At 40.7% G+C, this 23,705-nt stretch overlaps 1 protein-coding gene across 4 annotated transcripts in view; it reads right to left on the bottom strand.

Moving 5' to 3' along the window:
- The window catches only part of LOC132384691 (SWI/SNF complex subunit SMARCC2-like), a 124,780-nt gene that overhangs the window by 7,818 nt on the left and 93,257 nt on the right, over nt 1-23,705 (bottom strand). For 3 of the 4 annotated variants that reach the window (XM_059956056.1, XM_059956059.1, XM_059956058.1), the window contains exons 19-26: nt 22,903-22,965; nt 13,866-14,124; nt 11,943-12,104; nt 11,180-11,241; nt 10,065-10,188; nt 5,589-5,755; nt 3,061-3,195; nt 2,604-2,943 (exon numbers count right to left, since the gene is read on the bottom strand). In XM_059956056.1, the coding sequence (XP_059812039.1) occupies nt 2,604-2,943; nt 3,061-3,195; nt 5,589-5,755; nt 10,065-10,188; nt 11,180-11,241; nt 11,943-12,104; nt 13,866-14,124; nt 22,903-22,965 (1,312 nt within the window). The remainder of the gene's footprint in view (nt 1-2,603; nt 2,944-3,060; nt 3,196-5,588; nt 5,756-10,064; nt 10,189-11,179; nt 11,242-11,942; nt 12,105-13,865; nt 14,125-22,902; nt 22,966-23,705) is intronic. The other variant, XM_059956057.1, reaches the window with a different exon arrangement.

Below are 23,705 nucleotides of genomic sequence, written 5' to 3'. Positions count from 1 at the left end.
CCCAGTAGTACTCACACTTACTGTGACGAAGCGCTTTAAGGGGTTGGCCATGGCTAGAATTAACTCCTGCCTAAGCAAAGACCTGGACACATCGCAATTTGCCTATTGCCACAATAGGTCTACAACAGATGCAATCTCACTGGCTCTCCACTCTGCCTTGGATCATCTGGACAGTTGCAATACGTATATCAGACTGTTATTTATTGACTACAGCTCAGCATTCAACACCATCATCCCCCCTTGGTATTACCCAACAAACTTTGAAACCTGGCCTCAGTACCTCTCAATGGGATCCTTGACTTCCTCACTGGGAAACCACTATTAGTGTGAATCAGAAATAACATCTCTTCCTCACTGACAATCAACACAAGCCACCTCAAGGACATGTGTCAGCCCACTGTTCTACTCTCTACAATCATTACTGAATGGCTAGGCATACAGTAATGATTGTATAGGAACATAGAGGAGTGAGATAGATCAGCTGGATGTCGCAACACGAACCTTGTACTCAACATCAGTAAGACCAAGGTATTGATTCTGGACTTCAGGAGGGTGAAGTCAGGAGAACACACACCAGTCCTCATTGAAGGGTCAGCAGTGGAAAGGGTGAGCAACTTTAAGTTCCTGGGTGTCAACATCTCTGATAATCTATCCTGGGCCCAATATATTGATGCAAATATGAAGGCACGTCAGTGGCTATACCTCATTAAGAATTTGAGGAGTTTTGGTATGTTACCAATTACTAGCAAATTTCTAGAGATGTACTGTGGAGAGCATTCTGACTGGTTGCACTGCCTTCTGGTTTGGAGACGCTAATGCACAGGATTGGAAGAACCTGCAGAGGGTTGTAAACTTAGGTCTATCATGGGCACTAGCCTCCCAACCATCAAGGACACCTCCAAAAGGCGATGCTCATGAAGGCTGCATCCATCATCACGGACCCTCATTATCCAGGATATGCCCTCTTCTCAATACTACAATTAATGAGGCGGTCAGGAGCCTAAGGATGCACACACAGCATTTTAGGAATAGCTTCTTCCCCTCCACCATCAAAATTTCTGAATGGACAATAAACCTATTAATACTACCTCAATACTTGTGTCTCCTTTTGGACTATTTGTTTTTATATATTTCAGTTGTAATTTATAATATTTATGTATTTTACTGTACTGCTGCACAAAACAAAAGACATACACTTAGTGGCCACTTTATTAGATACCTCCTGTACAAATAAAGTAGCTACTGACTGAGTGTTCATGGTCTTCTGCTGCTGCAGCCCATCCACTTCAAGGTTCTACATGTTGTGCATTCAGAGATGCTCTTCTGCACACCTCTGTTGTAGCACGAGGTTATTTGAGTTACTGTTGTCTTTCTGTCAGCTTGGAACCAGTTCGGCCATTCTCCTACTCCTCCTCCTCCTCAGAAGAAACAGAAGCAGGAGAAGGCCATCTGGCCCGTTGAACCTGCTTGGCCATTCAATAAGATCATGGCCGATCTGGCCATGGACTCATCTCCACCTACCTGCCTTTTCCCCATAACCCTCAATTCCCCTACTATGCAAAAACCTTGTCTTAAATATATTTACTGAAGTAGCTGCCACTGCTTCATTGGGCAGAGAATTCCACAGATTCACCACCCTCTGGGAAAAGCAGTTTCTCCTCACCTCCGTCTTAAATCTACTCCACCAAAACTTGAGGCTATGCTCTCTCATTAACAAGACGTTTTTGCCCACAGAACTGCCACTCACTGGGTTTTTTTTTGTTTTTCACACCATTCTTTGTAAACTCTTGAGACTGTAGTGCATGAAAATCCTCAGAACAGCAGTTTCTGAGATACTCTGGCACCAACAATCATTTCACGGTCAAGGTCACTTAAGATCACATTTCTTCCTTATACTGATGCTTAGTCTGAACAACAGAACTACTTGACCATGTCTGCATGCTTATATGCACTGAGTGTAGCTGCCACTTGATTGGTTGGTTAGATACTTGCATTAAAATGGCCACTGAGTGTATGTCAGTGATAATAAACTTGATTCTGATTCTAATATATGACTGCGACATTGTAGCAAGTTCTGATCGAAACTGTAACTGATAGTCTTTTCAAGCAGCTTGCCTCATCTGTCACTGGAATATTGTACCAGAGCCCACTCTGATTTGCCACTGGAAATCCACAGAAGGGTCTTGTGCACTATGCCTTCTACCCCTTTTAACTGTCCCAAATAGGACATAGATCCGGTGCTCCCATGCTTAGATTTCAGATGCACCATTGGGAAATTTCTGTGAGTGGTGCCTAGTATTTCTGGTATTCTAGGCTCCTCCAGCTAACAACATTGAACTTTCTTCACCATAACTTCTACAGTCAAAAGCCAAACTGGTAGAAGCAAAAAAAAATCTACCAACAATTTTGATGCTATTTTTGTTTTGTTACATTTTGTTGTGTTGTTCTGCTGAAGATTGTGGACATGCTATGTTGGTGTGGGCTGCCCCAAGCACATCCTTAGGTTGTGCTGGCTGTTAATGCAAACAACACATTTCACTGTCTGTTTTGATGTACATGTGATAAATAAATCTGAATCTGAGATTGAGGTCTCTTTCACTTACCATGGGCAAGAACTGGAGGTTGAGCCTGCTGTTGCTGCTGCTGTGGTTGCTGTGTTGGTGGTGTCTGCTGCTGTTGTGGAATGGATTGTGCTATGGAATCTCCTGTAGCCTGGCTCAAAGCTCCTTGCTGAACTGCAGCAGGTGGCACTGGCTGTACAGATGCAGGAATGACAGCTGGCTGCTGGCTGGCCTGAGGGCCAGATGGGAGCTGATGTTGCTGTTGCTGCTGTTGGTGCATTTGTTGAAAGTGCTGCTGCCGAGCCCTCATCTCAGCATACTTCAGCTGCTCCATGTGGAAGGCCTGTCTATCAGAGAGAAGCTGTTGCCTTTGGTACTCTAACTGTTAGATTTAACAAAGAAAGCAATATTTAATCAAAGTAAATTTTGGACACACGTCCAATTAACATAGTAAACATAAGGACTGCTCAGACTGTGAGAACACAGTATAGCTACTTACAGCCTCTCTTTCTCTGTCCATTATGGTCTCAAGTTCTTCAAAGTGTCGGAGCTTGATTTCAAGTTTTTTCATCTGCGTTTCAACAAGCAGGGCAACTAATGATTTGATTTTCCGCTCCTCTACTGCAGCAAGGTGCTGTAAAAGAAACATTTCAGTTACAAATATTTCTTGCCCAGCAGCAAAGAAAGGGCACTATTACCATTATATCTACAGCAATTCAACACGGCTCTAAATCAATTTCTCAAACAAGCATGGGATAGGCAATAAATACAGTTAGCCAGTGACACCCTCAGCTTTAAAATAAAAAAAAATGCTTGTGTTCGCTGACATTTCTTCATGGACTTCAGTGCTACAATCATTGGAGATCCCTACGTCCTACATTCTACTCTGGCCTCTATTGTGACCATGGTTTCCATCGACCCACCATCGGTGGCTGAGTCTTTAGTTGTCAAGGTCCTAAGTGTGGAATTCTCTTCCTCTCATGCTCCTTAAAATATACCGCTTTGACCAAGCTTATGGTCATGTGTTCTTTATATGGTTCATGTAAAGTGATCTGGGATATTTTGCTGTTAATGATATAAATTGCAGTTACTATTTCACAATAAACCACCTTATTGATAAGAGGGTACTGATTCAAATAGCGATTGTGATTTGTGTCAAAACAGGGCAGCCATTTGCCTCTTGAATTAATTATTGTTTGAAGTGGATGTGGCTGTAAGAATATACATGATTTTATTGTTTCAGAATTACAGTTTCAATGATGAAAGGAAAAGCAAGCAAAATTCAGCAATGCTATACTATGTGACTCTATGTAGTTATGGATTGTCATTGGCTTAAAACTAGAACTTTAGACAAGATTCCCTACTTTATGAGACAACGTGGAAATAAATAAATGTTTCTCATTTGGGAAAACAACCTCCAAATGCTGTAATTTCCATTTCTTACCATGGACTGAATATGGGATGTGCACAAGGAGACTGAAATCATGCTATCAAGAGTTTAATTGTTACACATGACTTTCCACTTGTGTAGATGGAGTTTTGGTGAACTACCAAACAGGTATTTATTTAAAATTAGGCATATTAGATTCATTTTAAAATAATGAGTGGCTGTCTGCTTTGAGAAGATGTGTATGTTCCATAAAAATGCAAGCACTTTCAACTGTATGCTACCGTAGCTCCCAAGACTAATAATGCTAGTGTTAAACAGCACAGAATGGCAATTTGTAAATTCAGTTAGAAGAAAAAAAATAGAAGAGCACCATTATACATAAAGCTAGACCCACAGCAATATACTAAAAATATAACTGCCTTCTTAAGTTCCTGATAAGCAGCCCATCCCTGCACACACCAAGACTGGACAATGTTTAGATTCAGGCAGATACATTAAAAACAACACCTACACCACTTAAGCTGTAAGCAAAACTGACTTCCAACAAGTTATCTTCCTTGACTTTCAATGTTGTTGAATTCCTCCTACCAACATTACAGGGGCAAAAAGCAGAAAATTAAAATGAATAGCGAGGTAGCTATTACAAACCAGAAACAAAATACACCAGACCCTGATAATCTGAAAGAAAAACAATCCAAAAGTTTCATGGTCACTGTAACTAGTACTAAATTTTTATTTGATCAAGTAACTCAATTTCAATTCCCTGACTGCTTTAGTGGCACTTAAACTGAAGTATCTGGATAATTAGTCTGGCTCTCTGGATTGGCAGTCTAGTAATAGCACTACAGAACAGTTATACAAATATGTTCTTATGCATTTTGCATATGAAATTCATACATGGATTTGAGCAACATCAATGACAACGCTTTTTTCATGTGTGCATGGTAACAGACCTTTCTGGCCCAATGAGCCAGTGCTGCTTAATTACACCCATGCGACCAATTAACCATATGTCTTTAGAATGTGGGAGGAAACCCATGTGGTCACAGGAGAACATAAAAACTCCTGACTGTGACAGAAATGAACCCAGCTTGTTGACACTGCAATAGCATTACGCTAACCGTGACACTACCATGAGACTTGGTGGGACAACTACTACGTCATTTATACTTAACCAAAAATTTAGGTGCCTTCATCACTCTAGTGACATTCAAAGTCTGAAATCCTACAATTAGTAACTAACAACAATCAGAAAGGAATTAGGGATGGCTTTAAATAGTGGAAACTTCGTCTAGATTTCTTGTGTGCCTCCCAATCTTTATATACATGCCAATGTGGTAGGGCAAGTGTCAATCAGCGTTCCATGAGGGTATCACTGCTGCTTACTTTTGTCTTGTGTAATGTGAGATTCAACATTAATTTGAGATGCACTATAGTATTATGATCGAGATTGCACACAAACATGGAAATACAGTTTTTAAAAAAAGCTGTGCTATGCCATCAAACTTCTATTCCTTTGTACTATACAACAACTACACCACAAACAGATGCTGGACTCCAAGTAGAACAATATTACGCAAATTCACTGTTGGAAACCTCATAGAGCTGATGAACCTGTTTCGCAACCTGATGCTCACCTTTGCTTTGACTGCAGCAGCAGCCAGTGCAGCAGCTGCTGCTGTTGACAAATTCCCTTCACCAATATCCCGTTCAAGCTTAGTTTTCTTATCTGTTTCTGATTCTCCATCCTTCTTTGCTCCATCATCCTGGAATTCCTTATTTTCTTTCTCCCTCTCTGTGTCTGCTAGAATTAACAAGGAAAGAAAGATTACTAAACCTTAGACATTCTATTGGTATACCCCAATACTCAACTGTGTTAGAGTTCCATTGTTTTCAATCTCCCTCTTTTTTTTTGTCCCTGAGATCCAGCTCCTGCTTCTTTAACTCTATTTTCACTAAAAAGGAAACCCAGCCATTAAATGCAGAGCAACCAAAGTCAAGGATGCATCTTTCAGCAGGAGTTGAGTAAAGGCAAGAGCAAGGCTATGTCATGTTGGTGGTAATAGGCAGCTTTAGTAATGGCACACCTGTATGACCAAGCTCATCTTGGAGTTATAAAGGATTTGCATTGGACATATGGTACTGAAGCAAACTATCTGGCACACTCAGTTCATCCTAACAAGTATGCTCCACTTGAGCCTCCTACTGTCTTCCCCCACTTAAATCTCTTGGAGGCTAACGTCAGAACATCTTTTAAGAGGGTGAACCCTCACAAGGCATCAGGCCCTGATGGTGTTTCTAGTAGGTCATTCAAATTCTGTGCCAAACAACTGGCGGGAGTGTTCAAGGACATCTTCAATCTTTCACTACTGCATTTGGAGGTTCCCACCTGCTTCAAGAGGGCGACAATCATATCAGTGCCTAAAAAATGCAGGGTGAGCTGTCTCAGCAACTATCACCCGGATACTCTCACATCTACTGTGATGAAGTACTTTGAGAGGTTGGTCATGGCCATAAGCAACTCCTCACTCAGCAAAAATCTGAACACACTGCAATTTGCCTACTGCCACAATATTTCTACAACAGATGCAATCTCATTGGCTCTCCACTTGGCCTTGGATCACCTGAACAATAGCAATACAGTACCTACATCAGGCTGCTGATTATTGATTAACAGCTCAGCATTCAACACAATCATACCCTCAGTTCTAATCAACAAGCTCCAAAGCTTGGGCTTCTGTATCACCCTCTAACTGGATCCTTGATTTCCTTACCGGGAGACCAGAGTTAGTCCAGATCGAAAATAACATCTCCTTCTTGTTGACAATCAACACTGGCGCACCTCAAGGACGCATGCTTAGCCCACTGCTCCACTTCCTCTACACCCATGACTATGTGGCAAGGCAGAGCTCAATGCCATCTACAAACTTGCTAATGACACAACTATTGGTAGAATTTCAGATGGTAATGAGGTGGTGTACAAGAGTAAGATAGATCAGCTCCTTGAGTGGTGTCACAAAACCTTGCATTCAATGTCAGCAAGGCCAAAGAACTGATTGTGGACTTTAGTAAGGAGAAGTTGGGGGAATACACACCAGTCCTCAATCAAGGGATCAGCAGTGGAAAGGGTGAGCAGTTTCAAGTTCCTGGGTGTCAACATCTCCAAAGATCTATCCTGGGTCCAACATATTGATGCAACTACAAAGAAGGCATGACAGTGGCTATGTGTCATGAGGAGTTTTAGGAGACTTGGTATGTTGCCAAAGACTTGCAAATTTCTACAGGTGTACCATACAGAGCATTCTAACTGGTCACAGCATTGTCTGGTATGGTGGGTTCACTGCAGAGAATTGGAAAAAGCTGCAGCCAGCTACATCACAGGCACAAACCTCCCCAGCATTGAGGACACCTTCAAAAGTCAATGCCTCAAGAAGGTAGCACCATCATGAGGACCCCCATCACCCAGGATATTCCCTCTTCTCATTGCTATCATCAAGGAGGTGGTACAGGGACCTGAAAACCTGTTATAGTTTGGAGTATTGTGTACAGTTCTGGTCACCGAATTATAGGAAAGATGTCAACAAATTAGAGAGAGTACAGAAGAGATTTACTAGAATGTGACCTGGGTTTCAGCACCTAAGTTACAGGGAAAGATTGAACAAGTTAGGTTTTTATTCTTTGAAGCGTAGAAGGTTGGGGGGGGACTTGATAGAGATATTTAAAATTATGAGGGGGATAGATAAGAGTTGACGTGGACAGGCTTTTTCCATTGAGAGTAGGGGAGATTCAAACAAGAGGACATGAGTTGAGAGTTAAGGGGCAAAAGTTTAGGGGTAACACAAGGGGGAACTTCTTTACTCAGAGTGGTAGCCATGTGGAACGAGCTTCCAGTAGAAGTGGTAGAGGCAGGTTCAATTTTGTCATTAAAAAAAAATTGGATAGGTATATGGACAGGAAAGGAATGGAGGGTTATGGGCTGAGTGGGCAGGTAGGTGGGACTAGGTGAGAGTAAGCATTCGGCATGGACTAGAAGGGCTGTGATGGTCTGTTTCCGTGCTGAAATTGTTATATGGTTATATAAAAATAAAAGAAAAAGCATCTCTTTTCCTAGATGCTGCATGGCTTGCTGAGTTCCTCCAGCATTTTGTGTGTGTTGCTCGGATTTCCAGCATCTGCAGATTTTCTCGTTTGTGGTTTAAAAAGATGAAGTGTTTTGAAATGGCCGAGTCAAAGTCCTGACCATAATCCTATAGGAATGTTGTGGAAGGACCTGAAGCAAGTAGTTCATGCAAGGACACCCACCAGCATCCTAGAGTTGAAACAGTTTTGGAAGGAGGAATGGTCTAAAATTCCTCCAAGCCGATGTGCAAGACTGATCAACAGTTACCAGAAATGTTTGGTTGAAGTTATTGCTGTACATCGATTACTGAAAGCAAAGGTTCACATACTTGTTCCAACAAATATATGCAATATTAGATCATTTTTTCAATAAATAAATTAATAAGTATAACTTTTCTCATTTTATTTATTTATTAATCTCTTTATTTAGTTTTAGGACTTATGTGAAGATCTGATCACATTTTAGGTCATACTTATGCAGAAATAGAGAAAATCCACAAGGTTCACAAGCGTACGTACGTTTGTAAGTTAAATTTTTTTATTATTATGTATTGTAATGTACTGTTGCTGCAAAACAACAAATGCCAGTGATATTAAACCTGATGCTGATGCTAAATCTATCTCTACTTCCTTCTCCCTCATGTGCTTGTCCGGTATGCCCAGACAGGCACCTAAACCATTCACTTCAACCACTCAGAGTGGGAATGGGTTTCACCTGCTTGCTACTCATTTCTTGCAAATTTTTTTATTGGATTACTTGGTGACTCTCTTATATTGATCACCTTAGTCATGCTCTTCCTCACAAGTGGAAACATCTACAGCAAAACCCTTCACAATTCTACAAACTTGTTTGGTCACCCTTCAGCTGCCTTCTCTTAAGAGAAGAGAAATCCAGTCTGGTCATCCTTTCACAGACATAACATAGACCTTTGTAAATCTTCTGTGCAACCTCTCCAGTGCCTTTATATACCTTTTATAACATGGCAACTGTATGCAGAACTCTAAAAGTATGGTCTGACCAAGGTTCAATACAAGTTTAGCATAACTCAGCCATTTTTCAATTCAATCCCCCCAGAAGGAAACACTGGGGGCTTGCTTTACCTTTTTTTAATGGACTTGTTAACTTGGGGTACAGATTTTAGTGACTGGTGTGTTTGGACAATAAGATCCCTTTATCCCTCTACTCCACCTGGACACGCACCTTCTTAAATGCGCTACCCTACATTATTGATGTTGAACTTCACGGTGATATTTGCCCATTCAGCAAGCTTATAAGCTGCCAACAGTCTATTTCAGTTGTTGACCGATGCCAGGGAGACAGACGGAGTTGATGACTAGCAAACAGTGGCTATGATGACTAAAGAAATTTGCTATTAAGCTTTTCTAATATTTATTTGGAAGAAAATTCTGCTCATCCAGTTTGGAATGTCAGACAAGCTTGGCTGACCATTTAGAGACAGTGGAGAGGCCTAGACATGTTGTGAGGTAGGGTTACATGTTGTAAATATACTTATGAAAGCTAGTGCTATATTATCAGATGTTGTTGTAAAGGGATAGCATGTTAATAGGAAGTGTGTTCCCTGTGGGTATAGGGAAAATCCTTGGGGATAGCAAAAGTATCATTGCAGGGGAAGAAACATTTGTAAATGATTCTCTGGCTGCAACTGGGCAGATGAGAACCAGGTGAGTGAAATCTCATCCAGATAGAGGAGAAATGCTGGGTATGGATGGTGAGGTCATTCATGTCAAAGGATAGAGATGGATCAAAAAGAACAAGGAGGGACAGATTAGCTCAGTTACAAACACTTAGAACATCAGTGATGATGTCAACTAGAACCATTTCACATGGCAGGGTCAGAAACCTGAATGGAGGGATCCAAATAAAGAAAGCAAAGGAGACATGAATTTTAAAGACAAATACATTTAAGGACCAAGTAGAAGAGGGCAAGTTTAAGGTTCATGTGACAAAAGGCAGTTGTTGAACAATAACCTACCTACTTCTACCTCAGCTTGTTCGTTTTCTTTCTCCGGTTCACATTCTTTTCCCTTTTCTTCCTCCTTTTTGGAAGAGTCAGGTTGTTTCTCCTTACTTTCATCTTCTGCTATTTCCTTGTTGTCCTTGGAACAAATTAGCAACATGATTACCAGATATTGGAAAATTTAACAGGCAAAACTGGAATAGATTCCACTGTGGCTGTTTGGGAGTGCAGGAACAATGAAGTAATGTATGGCACTGAAAACAATTCTGAAGTTGCAATTTCTTGAAATATGCTTCTTGCATTACAAAATATGAAAGTCATTTCTATTGACATTGACATTAAAGGTAGAAACACATTTTTATCGTGGGGTGGGATTGATAGCGTGAAAGGAATAAATGGAATGACCATTTTTGGATGACAATTATTCTTCTCCTCCATTTCTTCTGCTCTTTTGTAGAATAATCCAGGGCTTGCAAGTTCCAGGTAATAGTTGAGCCTGATCCTATCTAATGTCTGCACACACTTGGAAATTTGCAATGAGAATTTAGGTGCAATCCTAGTCCAGATTATCAGCTCATAACTGATTAAATATTATGGTATTTGTGGCATAGTACTGCACAAGACAATGCAGTTTCCCATTGAGATAAAATGCTAAATTAAATTTTGAACAACGTCAATAGCCTTCCCCACTGCCAAGAAGTTTGCTGCCCAGAACTCTCCAGAACTATTCCAGAGCAGATCGAAAAGGATGGAAGGTTCTCCTATTAAATCAGTATAGTGACAATCGGTCCCAGTAGGTAGATGCACAGAACTACTGATTAACACTCATATCCATAGGCTGATTGTTGTGAAATAAGCTGCATAAGATCTGCTCTTTCCAGGTTGAGGATGAAATAACTTTTACAGCAGTGAGGCAAATAAATAACCTATGGTATATCTGCGCTATTTGAAATTTGAAGATTTCAAGTGGAACTGTGTTAATTCCCAGCAGTCTCATCGCCCAACCAAATAAGGACAAAAAGATGGTAAAATCAGAACTTTGGTGATAAAATAGAGAGTACAATGGAGGACATAGCACAGTAGTGGGAGAGAAAACGAAGCAGCAATAAAGAGAATGACAGCAACATTACCTTTGATTCTTTCTTATCTTCTGATGGTTGGGCATCTGACTTAGCTTCCTCATTGCCTTCCTCTGAATCACAAGTAAAATAAAATTACAATAAGTAATTTGAAATCTGCCTAAAACACAATACAAGATCGCTTGTGTATTTTTAAAACACATATAAAACTCAGCAACATGACATCAATATTTCTTCCAGTGGTCTGAGATGCATTTCTTAACTGAAATATTTTATGCAAGTGAAGATTAACACATGGCCAGTTGGTTGGACTCTCACCCGAGTCAGAATACTCTGTATTCAACTTCAGAGACTTGTCTACAAATCACCCTTGCACAGGACTGAGGAAGTGCTACGTTATTGTAGGTATCATCTCGTGTATTGGACCATATTATCTTTCAGTCAATAGTTCAAAAAACAGATTTCCTGATCATTATCATGCTGCTGTCTGTAGGAGATGCAATTTGGCTGTTGGGTTTCTTACATATGTATGATCACATTTTGAAATTTTTCATGGACGTTATGGTGTATTTTCATACATAGCACCTACTCTCAAAATGAGGAATCAACTGGACTGTATAACATTGTGTACGGAATTGCAAGCTTCAAATCAGGTAACTCTTGTATAAGTATTCTGTCTGACCTACTGAGGTTTTCCAGCTTTTTCTGTTTTAATTCTTATACGAGGTATTGTTTCTTCATGGAGAATGTAACACCCTTTCAGTAATGTACATGACTACAGTTAACCTCCGTGATAATTCATATATGTACTCACCCAACCTCTCTGGTTCATCTGGGGTAGTTCCTGCGATTCCACTGCTCTCCAGACCATAGGTGGGATCTGCTTTCCCAGTAACTTTAGCAGCATCTTCTACTTTCTTTACATGGGCTTCTACCAGAGCAGAGGGGACTTCCTCCTTCATCTTAGAGAACTCCTCTGCAAAGCAAGCTCCAATAATTAAAATGAGAGAAGTGCTTATCGACATAAATACCCCATGCCCTATTTTAATAGAGGTGCTTATACAGTCATGAAATTGTATACTGAATGGTTCAGGAAAATGAGAAATACCCTATTAAAAATTATCCTTCATTGTCCTAAGATCAAAGAGAATTTAAAATTATTTTGAACAAAAATGCTAACTTCTGTTCTAATATTGTGATTTACTTTCAACTTCTAAGGAAAACAATCCTATTTGGTCAAAGCTCTCAAGGAACCCACAAAAATAGCTCTTCTTAGATTTTACAAGCAACCTGTTGACTCTCAATCTGAACGGTCCTGAAGTCCACTGTAATTGGCATCCACAAAGCAACTCTTAGGTTCTCTACTAGGATGACTGGCAATTACATTGATAGCCATGGTTTGTGCAAGTTTGTCAATGCAGGGAAGGCCAATCACAGCCCAAACACTCAAGGCCCTGAGAGCCAAGAACAGAGTGGAACTTATCAAGGACAGAGAGGTCAGTGAACACTAAAAAAAAATTTCAAAGACCCCTTCAACTGTGACACAAGTGCACTTGACTGCACCTGTCAGCAACTAGTCTGGTCCAGTCTCGCCACCGCCCTGACTGACAACAAATTGAAAAAGCCATGTCTCAAATGGAAAATAATAAAGTCTTGGGAGCAGACTGTATGGTTACCAAAGGGCACCATGGGAGTATCCTCATCACAAGGACTACAGTGAGTTCTTACGGTTGACTCAGCAATACCTGTCTAACGAAGTTAAGGCCTGAAATAGATACTGACCCAATCAATAGCACCCTAATCCTTTACTTTATTGAGAGAAGAAAGGCCTTCACTTTAAATTTTAGCCCATTATTTTGCTCTTCCTTATTAGCATTTGGAAATCTTCTCTCAGTTGATCTCTTTTTATTATCCAGTCATGGCAATCCATATTTCTCCCTCCTGGGTATTTTCTCATAGTTATCATTTGTGCTTTTCATCGTTCTGAGATGTGAATGTTCGGGGTGAGGCCAGCATCTATTGCTTATCCATAACTGCTCCCTGAAATAAGTGAAAATTGACCACACCAATGGGTCTGAAATCACACCTCCTCAAGCCTGGACAAAGATGGCAGATTTCCTTCCTCAAAGGAAATTTACCACTGCATCTGCATCAAGACACTAGTTTATCTTCCTTATAAACACAAACTCAAATTTCAAGTATTGTAATATCAAAGCCCAGGTCCAACTGGAGATATAAAACTCAAAATGTTTCACAGAGTCCCTGAAACCTAGAACGGTCATGTTGGGATACCAATCCGAGGTACAAAATAAGAGGAACACACATCACTGATACCAACACCCGATGACTAGTACAGCTCTTTTCACAGATATTTGTAAGCAGCCATAAACAACTTTAGCGTGTATTATTTTCAATACAGCCCAACCTACAATATCTAAAATACCTCCAATCAGCATAAACCGATTTAAAATACCTAAAACATTACTAAATACATTTCAGTGCCAGCAACTCTTTGTATAATAGTCATAATTCTCCAGTATATATGAAGATCAATACAGTCCCAATTCCAATTCATCTGTATGCGTTCCATGGGATATATTTTAATCAGTATGGTCCTCTCCATATCCTCTGTATACAGTATATACATTGAACAGTACTGCAGTGTCCATAAATATCTGAGCTTCCTGACCCCCCAACTCAATTTTCAAACTGGTACTTAGAATTAAAATCATCTCACCTAATGCAGACTTTGCAGCTGCTGATGCAACCCGAGGGTCAACAACCGATGCTAGGAATGCCACAGTGCTCATTACAGGATTACCAGACTGGCTGAATGGAATTGGCTGATAAGCCAAAGGACCTAGGGAGGCCTCTGAGTCTTCAAGGTAGGGATCTTCTATGGGCAAACGCAAGAAGTGCAAGATACATTCATCCTGTGTGCGACTACCCACATGCTCTGAGACTTTGTTCCAATCATCCTTGTACATTTCCAGTGCCTGCGGGAGGGTGGGATTGCAAACAGAAGTGAGTCAGTGATCAACTACAAAGCTCGATGTATTCTTATTTCAACCTATTCTATGTAGATGGGAGCATGCTGGATTACATCCAAAAATAATGCATGTCCAATAAAGGCATCCACCTGGGACTGGCAGTTCAAATTTCAGTCAAAGAGGCACCACGGAGGTCAGCATCCCCTTTGATTTAATCTATTTTCACATCATTACCATTTGTGCTGTGCATCACTAAAGGGGATATGAATGTAGTTTCAAGTGTAGCTGTCTTGTGTTTTGTCTTTGCAGGGCTTGCTCCTCCTCCCAAAATATCATGAATGAGAAAAGCATGGAAGAGTGGAGTGAAGTGAGGGTGCAGGGAAGGGGGGGGGGGGGAATTATAATGACGATAACAATGATGTCAAAAGTTAATCATTGTGCCTCTGAGAATGGCACTGCGAGGGATTAGCAGAATAGTTTAGTGGGATATGCGTCACAGGGAAATGTAATGGGCAATAATGTGCTAGGTCTGGAACCAGGTGGCAGGAATTTGCTACAGAGATGTGTTATTTCAGAGCAAAGTCTATGACTGGATCTCTTTATGCCAAAGTTTCTGGATGTAAACAAATTTGGCGAGTGCATTATCAGGCTGTCTGGCTGATTGCAGATGTCAAGCAGGATAGAGTAGTCAGTCACCATGATCTTGCAAAGAAGTTGTGTTGAACCAGGACCTTGATCTACACTTTTGAGATCCAGTCATACTTCTTTGCAAGAGCTCAGTAATAATCCCAATAAACAATATACAGTGGTTCAGATGACAGATGCTGTGGAGGCACAGACAAAGTCCACATGGTTTAGCAGGTTCTTAGCAATCTTGCCTTGATCCAGCTAGGGGTCTGACCTCTGCTAAATAAGAATAACTTGATACTTGTCAGCAAAATGCCTCTAGGAAGCAGCTTGGTCTTCATTGGGCAGAGATGCTACATATGATCAGATTGCTGTTCTCACTGAGCAGCAGGATGCACTTAGTGGACAGAGGGATGTACCCATACGCAGCTTGCATTTCTGCGGGGGTGAAGGGTTTCTACGAGCAAGCAGCTTCTTGTTCTTTGGACACAGATTTAGCACATCAGCAGACTGCTCTTCTGTGTGTGAAGACAAATTAGATGTGAGCTGGCCACTGTTCTAAGGGAGCAAATATACAGTACATGAGAACTCTTCTGCAGGAACAGAGATATTTCATTCTAGTCCCCTTGTGTTACTCAAGAAACCAGTTCAGACAGCAGGGACCAGATATCTGAAATCTGAAGCTTTCTCTGTTGGCTCAGGTTTAAATAACGGTTGAGAGGCTTGAACGTTAACCTATTAGTGCATCATGGTCTATCCAGTCCTTTGAAAGACATACTTAGCATCATAGAACACTACAGTACAGAAACAGGCCCTTTGACCCATTGAGTCTGTGCTGAACTATTAATCTGCCTAGTCCCATCAACCTGCACCCGGATGTAGCCCTCCATGCCCCTCCCATCCAAATTTCTTAAAAATGTTGATATCGAACCCATATCCATCACTTGCTCGTTCCACTCTCTCACAACCCTCTGAGTGAACAAGTTCCGCCTCATGCTCCCCTTAAACATTTCATCTTTCACCCTGAACCCATGACCCCAGTTGTAGCCAACCTCAGTGGAAAAAGCCTGGTTACACTTACCTCATCTAATCCCCACATAATTTTGTATATCCTCCCTCGATTTTCTATGTTCTGGGAGTAAAGTCTCACCCTTTCCCTACAACTCAAGTCAAGCCCTGGCAACATCTTTATAAATTTTCTCTCCTCTCTTTCAGTCTTATCAATATATTTCCTGTAAGTAGGTGAAATTAGGCCTCACCAAATTCTTAAACGATTTCAACATAACATCCCAATACATTGATTTATGAAGGCCAATGTGCCAAAAGCTTCCATTACGATTTTAACTACCTGTGAAGCCACTTTCAAGGAATTATAGATTTGTATTCCCAGATCCCTCTGTTCTACTGCGCTCTCCCCTACTGCTCACCATCTAAGACCTACGTTGGCTGGTCCTCCCAAAATGCAACACCTCATACTCGTCTGCATTAAATTCCACCTGCCATTTTTCAGCCCATATTTCCAGGTGGTCCAGATCCCACTGCAAACTTTGATAGTCTACCACACTGTCCAAGACCTTCAATCTTGGTGTCATCTCCAAATTTGCTGATCCAAATGTTAACCACATTATCATCCAGATCGTTGATATAGATGACAAACAACAACAGACCTAATGCCTGCAGCATACCGCTAGTCAAAGATCTCCAGTCAGAGAGGAAAGCATATACTACCACTCTTTGGATTTTACCGCAAAGTAAACATCTAATCCAATTCACTATGGCTTCTTGAATGCCGAGCGGCTGAACCCTCTTGACCAACCTCCCACGCAGGACCTTGCCAAATACCTTACTAAAGTTCACGTAGACAACATCCACTTTCCTGGTAACCTCCTTGAAAAACTCTGTAAGATTGGTTAGACATAACTTACCATGCTGACTATCCTTAATCAGTCTGTCTATCCAAATACTCATCTATCTGGTCCCTTAGAATACCTTCTAATAATTTGCCTACTTCAATGTCAGGTTATATAATTTCCTGGCTTATTCTTAGAGCTTTTTTTAAACAACGGAACATCATTAGCTATCCTTCAATCCTCCGGCACCTTACTCATGGCCAAAGATGTTTTAAATATCTCTGCTAGGGCCCCTGTAATTTCTGCACCAGCCTCCCACAGGATCTGAGGGAACACCCTGTCAGGCCCTAGTGATTTATCCACACTAATTTGCCTCAGGATAGCAAACACCTACTCCTCCGTAAGCTGTATAGGGCTCATGACCTTGCTGCCACTTCGCCTTACTTCTATAGACTCTGTCTCCATCTCCTGAGTAAATATAGATGCAAAAAATCCATTTAAGATCTCCCCCATCTCCTTCAGCTCCACACATAACCAATCTGATCTTCCAGAAGACAAATTTTGTCCCTTGCTATCCTTTTGCTATTAATATGTAGCGCCTTAAAAAAGTATTCAGCTCCTACATCTATCTTTACATTTTGCAGTCTCATTTTCTAAATTTAAAATATATTGAAATAAGAGTTTTTGAGCTAATCTACAAAACATTCTGCATCATGTCAAATCAAAAGAAAAGTTCCAAAACCTGTTAACAATTTACTAAAAATTAAAAACCAAAATTGAAGCTGAAAAAGAATTCATCCCCTTTGTAATTACTATGCTATCTTTCCTCAAGTGTGGTACTATATACCACTGTACTAACTCACCCAATTTGTTGATGTAGAAATTTGGAAGAAGACCTAAATAAATACACCCTTTCTTTGTAAAGTCCAACAGAATGGTAGATTTTCAAAGACCAAACCAAAATGAAAATAAAAGAGCATTCAAGGAAATAATAGAGAAACACAAATCTGGGGAAGGATACAAGACTATCTCAAAGGCACTGAACATACTTCAGAGCTCAATGCAGTCCATCGTGAAAAAGTGGAAAAAATATGAAACCACAGCTACACTGCCCATGTCAGGCTGTCCCTCTAGACTTAGTTGACAGAGAAGAAAGGCACTTGTAAGAGAGGCTAATGTGATGCCAATAGTCACTCTGAGTGAGCTGTAGAGATCAGTGGCTGTAACTGGAGATGAAGTTTATGGCTCCACAATCTCTAATGTCTTGCACAAAAAGGGTATTTATGGAAGTGCAACTTTTGGCCTCAATGCTAAACGATATGTGTGTTATAGATCTAATACTGCACATCAGCCAGGTAACACTATCCCTACTGTAAAGGATGGTGGAGGTAGCATCATGCTATGGAGCTTTGCAGCAGCAGGGACTAGAAATCTGGTCAGGATTGATGGGAAGGTGAATGCTGCTAAATACAGAGAGATCCAGGATAAAAACCTGATAGCCTCTGTCAGAAAGCTTAAACTGTGGAGGAAGTTAGTCTTTCAGCACGACAACGATCCAAAGCACTCTTCAGAGCAACAATGGAGGAGGCTTCAAATGAAGAAAATTGATGTCCTTGAGTGGCTCAGTCAGAGTCCTGATCTTAACTTGATCAAACATCTCTGGCAAGACCTCCAGACTGCTGCCCACCACCACTCCCCAACTAACCTGGCACAGCTTGAACAATTTCGCAAGGAGGAATGGACAAATCTTGCTCCATCACATTGTGCAAAGCCAATCCAAAGAGGTGACTGCCTGTGAGAGGTGGCTGAACTAAATACTAAATGAAAGGGATGAATACTTCTGAACTATTGACATTTCATTTTTTAGATTTTTAGTTATTCATGGTTTACAATTTTCCTTACTTATTGGGCTCTACTGTGGAAAAAAAAGAGCAAGTGATTCACAAAAATAAATTCTCAGTTAAATTGATCAACATTCCTGATTCTAATACTCATTTATGTGAACAAAGGGTTGGTGGCTGAATATTTTTATAAGGCACTGTATCTGTAGAAGCCCTTAGGATTCTTCTTCACCTTTTCTGCTAGAGTAACCTCGTGCCTTCTTTTAGTCCTCCTGATTTCCTTAAGTATCTCTTGCATTTTTTATACTCCACAAGTACCTCATTTGTATCTACATGCCTACACCTGCCATGCATCTCCTCCTTTTTCCTAACCAGGGCCTCAATGTCTCTTGAAAACCAAGCTTCACTAAACCTGATGGCCTTGCCTTTCATTCTGAAAGGAACATACAAAATCTGTACTCTCAAAATTTAAGCTTTGAATGCCTCGCACTTAACACCTTTGCCAAAAAACAATCTGTCCGAACCCACACTTTATTTATTTATTGAGATACAGCTCGGATAGGCCCAACAATCCTGATTTAATCCTGGCTTAATCACAGGACAATTTACAATGACCAAATAACCTGCCAATCAGTACATCTTTGGACTGTGGAAGGAAACCAGAGCAGCTGGAGCAAACTCATTTGGCCACGGGGAGAATGTACAAGCTCTCTGTAGTGTAAAACATCGTGCAAACCACTACACCACTGTGCCGTCCCAGACTAGAGGCAGTGTTCTGTCACCTGCCCTGTTTCATTCCCTAATAGGAGATCTAATATCACACTCTCTCTAGTTGGGACTTCTACAAACAAATTAAGGAAACTTTCCCGAACACATTTGACAAGCTCTTTCCCATCCAGTCCTTTTACAGTATGGGAGTCCCAGCCAATATGTGAAAAGTTCAAATCACCTGCTATCCCAATCTTATGTTTCTTGAAACAGTCTGCAATATCTCTACAAATATACCTGTGGATTGTTGGTGTAAATGTTCAGGATATTGTTATGCCCTTTCACAAAGTGATCCTATTAAACTCGCACATTAGCCTCTCAGACACTATAATCACCCATGCTTTAAAGTCATCCATCCCTAACTACTGCTTTAATTGGCCATGGATAGCAATGCCTTGCCTGTCTATATAAGGGAAGGCATCTGCATGTACTGAAAGGGAGCTGTTTTCTAGTAGCTAAACTTTAGCCAAAACAAAGGATACTGTGATGTCATGCTAGGACATTAAAACCTACCTATAATGACAAATGGAGAAAGCAAAATAGTGTCAAACATCAGGGACATGTGCCTAGTTTCCATTTGTGTATTATTTGATGCATTTTTCACAGCACTAGGATTCTCATTTAGGGCAAATAACATCCTTCATTGTGCAGAGGTAAAGCATACTGATGTGATGGCTGATGGCATTACTGCACACCCTAAAAACTGCTTGCACTTGCTTCATTCTGCAAAACCTTGATCAGGATGTGATATTGACTAAGGCACACTCCTTAAAAACTTCACTAGCCTCACTGCAATGGAACACATGACTGTGAACAGATTAGGTGATTGCCACAGAAACCATGTTATGTTGGCAATGTAGAATTGCTTACTATCTTATAATTATAATTGCTTGCTTGGTTTTCTCTTACAATTTTTATTAAGGCCACTGAGCTAGGAACTTCTACAACAGGCAGCGAAGAATGAGAGAGGTAACATGCTGAGATATATTTGCTCAAATGTTGCCCATTCTCTAGGAGTTCCACTATGTGCAGGGTTCACTTTGTATTTTATGTACTTGATCCCTTTGTAGTGTAACATTTTGTAGTCTCACTCCATTACCATTTTCTTTTTCATTCTTCCTTCCTACATTTTTCCCCTACAATAAACTCCATTTGCCAACTTGTTAACACAACAACAAGCTCTTTGCATTCTCCTCACAACTTGCTAATCTACCTACCTTTGGCTCATCAGCAAATTTGGTTGCATTACACTCAGTCCCTTCATCCAAACAGTTAATATAGATTGATAACGGGTGAGGGTACTGCAATAACAAACGCGGCACCCCAACTAGCTACTGATTCTCAATCTGAAAGAGACCTTTTATTCTGACTTTGTTTTCTGCTAGCATTTATTTATTCAGAGATACAGCAGGGAATAGGCCCTTCTGCTCCTTTGAGATACACTGCCCAGCAATCCCTGACAACCCCAATTTAACCACTGGATAATTTACAATGACCAATTAACCTACCCGGTACATCTTTAGATTGTAGGAGGAAACTGGAGCACCTGGGGGAAAACCCATGCATTCCAAGGGCTGGACATACAAAGACCCCTTACAGAGGTTGGAAGAGTGGGAATAAAGGAGGTGTTTTCTGGTTGGCTGCTGGTGACTAATGGTTTCCACAGGGGTTGGTGTTGGGATCACTTCTTTTCACATTGCTTATCAACAACTTGGATGAAGAAATTGATGGTCAAGTTTGCAGATGATATGATAGGTGAAAGGGCATGTAGTGCTGAGGAAGCAGGGTGTCTACAAAAAGAGAGATTGGGGGATTGGGCAAAGAAGTGGCAGATGGAATATAATGTAGGAAAGTGCATGGTTATGCAATTTGGCAGAAGGAATAAAGGTGTGGACTATTTTGTAAATGGGGAGAAAATTCAAAGAGGTGCAGAGGGACTTAGGACATCATGCAAAATTCCCTAAAGTTCAACTTGCAGGTTGAGTCAGTAGTAAGGTAGGCAAATGCAATGCGTGCACTCATTTCAACAGGAATAGAATACAAAAGCAAGGATGTAATGCTGAGGCTTTATAAGGCATTGGTGAGGCCTCACTTGGAGTATTGTGAGCAGTTTTGGGCCTCTTATCTAAGAAAGGAAGTGCTGACATAGAAGTCCAGATAAAGTTCATGAGAATGATCCGAGAAATGAAAGGGTTACATATGAAGAATGTTTGATGCTCCGGGCCTGTACTTGTTGTGGTTTAGAAGAATGAGGGAGGGATCTCATTGAAACATATCGAATATTGAAAGGTCTGGATAGAGTGGATGTGGAGAAGTTGTTTCCTATAGTGGGGGAGTCTATGACCAGAGGGCACAGCCTCAGAATTGAGGGACATCCATTTAGAATAGAGATGTGGAAAAATTTCTTTAGCCAGAAGGTGGTGAATCTGTGGAATTTTTTTGCCACAGACCGCTGTGCAGCCCCAATTCACTGGGTATATATTTAAGGCAGAGGCTGATAGGTTCTTGGTTAATCAGGGCGTCAAACGTTACAGGATCAAGTCAGGAGAATGGGGTTGACAGGGATAATAAATCAGCCATGATGTAATGACGGCGCAGACTCGATGGACCAAATGGCTGAATTCTGCTTCTAGGTCTTAATGGCTGCCAGGACTGAACTCCAAACTCCAACGACCCGAACTGTAATAGTGTCACACTAACAACTACACTGCATTGGCACTCCATGCTGCCAGAAAAAGGAGTACAAGCGCCACCTCTCACATATACTCCTTTTCTGGGCTTGTTACATGCTAGTTTAAAAAAAAATTCTACTGAATATAATTTAGAAATTGAGCTCTTTTTAATAAACTGTGATTAATCAAGTGTGCTGTGATTAAACAACATTATTGTCATTGGATCATGCAACTAACAGGATAGTAAGTTGGCAACTAGATGCAAGTCAGTTTTTTTAAATATCCTGCTGAGCAAGATTGGAAGGAGCAATGTCCCTATTAATGTGGTAGGAAAAGAACAGATAAGCAATAATGATAGTATACAGAATACCACACTAAGGCAGAAGATGGCGTTGTTGAGGTACAGTAATATTATGTGGGCAGCAAACAAAAGTAATAACTATTCCATTATTTATATTTTTTCTGGACTATGATCATTGCAATCCTCAGCCTGTAATTTCCTTTTGGAAGTTGTTGTGGCACCCTGAAGGATTTAGTAAACTAGACTCTTGAGAATGCAGGTCTGGAGTTGGGCCGGACTGAAACTTCTGGCCAGATCAAAATGGTGAGGCCCATTCCCGAGAGTGAACAAAAAACCGGTGTTCAGCTCACTACTCCGAGAGGGATTACTTGCCTGAGCATTGAACTGGCTCCGTGGCTGTGGACTCACTTTCAGGGACACTGTGGTTCATGTTCTGTTTGTTATTTGTTTACTTATTTTATTGTTTGCACAATTTGTACCTTTTCTCTCCCACCTCCACACACATTGGGTGCTTTACAGTCTTTGTTATGTAGGCTTTTTTTTAGTGGGGTCTATTGTGTTTCTTTGTTTTGTGGCTGCCTGCAAGGAGATGAATTGCAACGTTCTATGTGGTGTACATACTTGATAATAAATGTACTTTGAAGTGCTTTATGGATGGAGTGAAACTTAACTGTTTTTAGATTAACTCACAGCAAATGCCCTGAATTAGAAGCCCACATGCTTACCTCAAGCAGTAAAAGTGTCTCCTGCTCGGTCCACTCTCGTGTAGCACTAGCAGCTGCTTTACTCTGGGGTAGAAAATAGAAGTAAAATGAGCACATAGTCAGGGTAACTTCCCATTTTTATGGACACTACCACACCAAAGCACCAAAGGAGGATTCATAATAATAAGTTCCCTTGAAATGCTGAAACACCTATCATGCATTAAATTTGTAAAAAGCAAGATCCCACAAATTGCTAATTACACAAGCTTGGGGAACAGCACCTTATTTTCAAAACAGGTACATTTCTTATTCACTGCAGTCAATAATTTCAAGTGATCAGTTGTTCCAGCCTTGTGCTTCACATTCTAGTATTTTTTAGCTTTTTTACTCCCTTCTGGAAATGTCAGGCTTTATTCATCTATTTAGATTTCCTCTCAACACACCTTTTGTTGTTCACCAGCCTCTGCCACCTTCTTTCAGTTAGCACAACAACCGCATACCATTCAATCGCTCTTGGTTTCGATCTCCATATTCTCCACCCCACCCCCAGTATCCCTGCAATTTAAAATTTGTTTTACTTTTTTTTTTCTAATTCAGAAATTCTAATTCAGGTTATTCACCTGAAATAGCAACACTGTTTCTCTCTCCTCAGATGCTGCCTGACTTGCTAGTGCTGACTATGTGGTTTATTTTTGGCAAAAAGAGAGAAATGTTGGGTTAAACTTGAGGCAATCTTCTGCTGCTCTTCCAAAAGATTCAAACACTGCAGACAAAATAGCTTGTGTCTGAAATGGAATGATTCTATAAAATTTTAGAAGGGAGCA

The sequence above is a fragment of the Hypanus sabinus genome, chromosome X1 (genome assembly GCF_030144855.1).
Source record: "Hypanus sabinus isolate sHypSab1 chromosome X1, sHypSab1.hap1, whole genome shotgun sequence".
Taxonomy (NCBI): domain Eukaryota; kingdom Metazoa; phylum Chordata; class Chondrichthyes; order Myliobatiformes; family Dasyatidae; genus Hypanus; species Hypanus sabinus.
This window is presented reverse-complemented; position numbering and strand designations above follow the sequence as displayed.